The 3,901-nt window shown below is 34.7% G+C and overlaps 1 protein-coding gene across 1 annotated transcript in view; it reads left to right on the forward strand.

The window, feature by feature from the left end:
- The window catches only part of LOC128688504 (uncharacterized), a 436,494-nt gene extending 433,337 nt beyond the window's left edge, over positions 1 to 3,157 (forward strand). Inside the window, exon 25 of the mRNA XM_070084744.1 lies at positions 2,064 to 3,157. Within this exon, the coding sequence (XP_069940845.1) occupies positions 2,064 to 2,702 (639 nt within the window). The 3' untranslated portion in view covers positions 2,703 to 3,157. The remainder of the gene's footprint in view (positions 1 to 2,063) is intronic.
- Positions 3,158 to 3,901: the final 744 nt, after the last annotated feature.

The following is a 3,901-nucleotide window of genomic DNA, read 5'->3' on the forward strand; positions in this document are numbered from 1 at the left end:
ATGTTTTTCAGTTAATAACTCCTGTCAGTTGACAGTAATTATTACAAGAGATTAAGATTTAGTTTTAATTTAATGATATATTACATGCATTTAAAAAACGTGTTTAAATATTGAATTATAAAGGAAAGACAGAAATTGTGATTTACCCAATGCCTGTTCATTTGTTGTCACTTGTCTTTGTACAATCTTAAGTTAAAGATATGGTGAGGCAGATTTAATTTATTTAAAAAAAAAAAAAAGCATTTGCATAACTGTGATTGATTTGTAAAGTTTTTTCTACAGCCTGGCCTAAGGCAAGACTACCTTGTTGATTCCCTTGTCAACCAGGCTGTTGTTGTTAGCTGCCTGTATAGCCACCACAGGCTAGTTAATCTAGCACATATCACAGGCAGGTGTCCGGTTATTTTTGAAAACTTCAACAAAAAAAAAAAAGAGAAATAAAAAGCAAACTTTTGCAAGAAAAGTGATAGAGGAAAAATATCCTCAGGAAATATCAGCAGCAGGTCTCACAAAAACTGATGTCTACTCTGATAATTTAAAACTGTCATAACTAACCGGCTGGAAAGCAAAACTTTTTGAAGATGTTTGCAAATAATGCAAAGATACTATGCCAGATAAACACTAATGAAAATAACTAAATCCCTAAAAGATGACTTTGATAAATTGAGCATATGGGGGAACAGATGGTGGAATATAATATAGATGAATGCTGTGTGTTAGAAATAGAAAGTAATACCAGGCCACATGAATGTATTGTGATTAAGATGTTTAGTTTTGGAGGAATCTAGGCAAAAAGAATTTTAATTTGAAGATTGCATAAATATAATCATTAGATACTCTTGTGCTACACTTATAAGCTTCATATTAGCTTTTGGATAAGTGGATGAGAAAAGACTGACATTTCATGTATCAGACCAGAATTTGAATGTGCTGTAGTAGTGTAGTGTCTGCACTTAAAAAAAAAAAAAAAAAAAGCTACAAAGAAGAAGTTAAAATGCTACATAGGATCTTATTAGATAATAGTTGGAAAAGAAGTTCACAAGAACCATAAAAGGAAATGAGAAAATACAAAGATTGCTTAATGCCATCAAGAGGAAGAATTACAGAACACCAAAAGGGGGAAGGGGGACAAGTATCAAAAGGATGCTAGAAAACCTCTACAAATGGAGTGGTGTAATGACAAGTTCTACAATCGTGTAAGACATAAGATTGAGACAATAAATATGGAACATTAGCATAACTTTGCTCCTGTATGGCAGTCATAAATTTTTAAATCACAACTAGGTCACAGGTGATCACCAGAAATCTTAATGAATACTTACATACTGTGAAACATGGTGGGTGAAAGTAAGAAATGAGAGAAAAAAAATTGCATTTGATGTTCATCACCATTTTCTTGCCTTAAAATTAATACCCTAGCTTTCTTGTTATTATTAGCATAAAAATGTGCCATTAATTTTTAAAATAAAATTCTCTTGTAGTAAATTTATACTAGAAGACTTTTTAATACAGTCTAACCTTATTCATCTGGGATCAAGACATGTATTCTTTAGATTAGATATTCAGAGTACTGCAAGTAATAACAGTAGCACTGTGAAGCATGCAATTCATTCCACCCAGATGAGAGAAGCATTTATTAACTGGCAGCAGGAAGGAGCCTATAGAATCTTTTGTTAACAGATAAATGAAGTGTGATTGTATGTGCATTAACGAACTTTGGATATTGTGCATCATTTTTTGACGACTAAATTTGTAATTTATTTGCCATGCTTCATTTAGGATAGATTCGCAATTTTTGTTCTTTGTGTAAAGTTTTTGCTAGTTGTATTTTCTTATTATTCAGTTGTAAAAGTTTAAACTTTAGCAGTCATTTTTCATTTGTGCTTTAATTTAATATTTGTGTAGTCTTAATTTATACATTGATCATTATAGCTTTAAATATACTGCATATTAAAGCATTTTTAGTAATTTAATAGCATTAATTATAATTTCCTGGTGAAACTGATCATATTTAAATTGAAACTGTTTTCTCACAAGTACTATAAAAGTGATTCTCTCGACAGGCATCAACAGCGGTAGTGAGTGATACTAATAGCTACCAAAGTGGGAACTTTGACCATGTGCATATTGCAGTTAATGGGAAAATAAGATCAGGAAAGAAGAGTGAATCCATTGGTGGTAGCTACATAAATGGAAACACTATGACATGCCTTGCACTAAATGGCAATTTACAGAAATCTAAAGGAATGATACCTCTGTCTGAAGAGTTTATCCACATCAGCAGTAAAACAAATAGTAGTATTCAGAATTCTACGAGTAACTTTACCAACGGGAATGAAAATACCTTCAAGTCAGATTATATTGGTGGAAGTTTGAGTGAGCATATCACAAGCTTGGGTGGTGGTAAAGGTACTGGACACCTTAAGACTTTTAATAATGGTCATATTAATGGTTACATTAATGGTCTTACAAAAAATCACTGTAATGGTTACATGAATAGAAGTTTTGAAGTTGAAAGCAAGAACAATAAAAACGTGACTTTCAAAGTTGATAGCTCACAAATACGAAACAGTAAAGGTAATGGCATTAATATTATGGTGAACACCAAGATGGAAGAGAGTTACCTGAAGGGTGAGTACAAAAAGGATTCAAAAGGAAAGTTAGGTGGTGAAGCTGCAGATGAAATTAGCACTGAACTGTGATAGTTATATGTTGTTCTGTATGTATATAGTCTTTATTTTGTTACTCAACCACTTGGCTGTATATGCATTGTTGTAAGTGCCAAATGTAAGAAAATTTTGATTTAATTTAAATAATATAAGTTACAGTAGTTATATGTTGTAGAGCAGACATCTATGGAATATTTTTTAATGAAATAAATATTTGGGTATGGAGGTAAAAACAGTCTGTAAATATGTACAAAAGGCAAATGGTATAGTGTACAAGAAAGAATGAAACAGAAATTGTAATTGGTGTGTGAGAGAAAAGAGTTGCACTTCTGCACTGGTCAATGTGATATAAATCCAGTTTAATGAAAGGCTAAATATTGTTTTAAACTGTATATACTGTAGTATATAGAGTATACTTAGCTGTGTTTGCATAAATGTGTCTAGCACAATTCTTCTACATGAAAAAGTTAAAAATTCTAATTTTTTTTTAATAAAAATTCCCAGTTTCAATTTGGAAATCTCTCAATTCTGAGAATATTTTAAAAAAAATTTTAACTTGCAATTTTCTTTTATTCTGATTATAAGAAATACCAAATTATATCAGAACTTCTCTCTAATTAGGATTTTGTTTTTCCCAGAATAACAATTCTACTTTAGGCTATTCAGAATTTGTTTAATTTAGACACCCCAGACCTCTTCAAGGGGGGCTCCTTGGCGTGGTGAAGAGGCTCTTGGTCTGAGGAATTAGCCCTGTCGGTCTTCTTCCTCAGACCGAACCTAATTACCCCCCATTCTCCCCTCCCCTATCCCATCCTCCCCATCCTCCCCTTTTTCCATTCCTCCTCCTCCTCCTCACCCCTCCCTTTTGCCCTTCCTCTTTTTAGCCTTCGTGATTTCTCCCACAGGCGCGCTAGTTCCTAGGTAGGGGAAAGGACACCGGGGTCGATCCCATTCCGTTGAGGTTTCTTGGCGGTGGCGTAGTTTGCCGTGGAATCTGGATTGCCTAGGGATGTCCCGATCCCTCTCCGGTATCCCGGAGTAGCTTTGGGTGTCTTTTGGGCGACGGGTGTATCTCTGGAAGCCACCTTTCGGATTCCGGGGGTGGTGGCTGAAGGAGGTATGCTTTGTGGCGGATATCCGGCCGCCCTCTCTTTTGTCCACCGAGGTAGCTCGGCAGATGTGAGGTTGCTATCCCGGATTGCTGGTTTACTGGCATGAAGGGTAGGGTATGG

Source organism: Cherax quadricarinatus, chromosome 13, assembly GCF_038502225.1.
Source record: "Cherax quadricarinatus isolate ZL_2023a chromosome 13, ASM3850222v1, whole genome shotgun sequence".
Taxonomy (NCBI): domain Eukaryota; kingdom Metazoa; phylum Arthropoda; class Malacostraca; order Decapoda; family Parastacidae; genus Cherax; species Cherax quadricarinatus.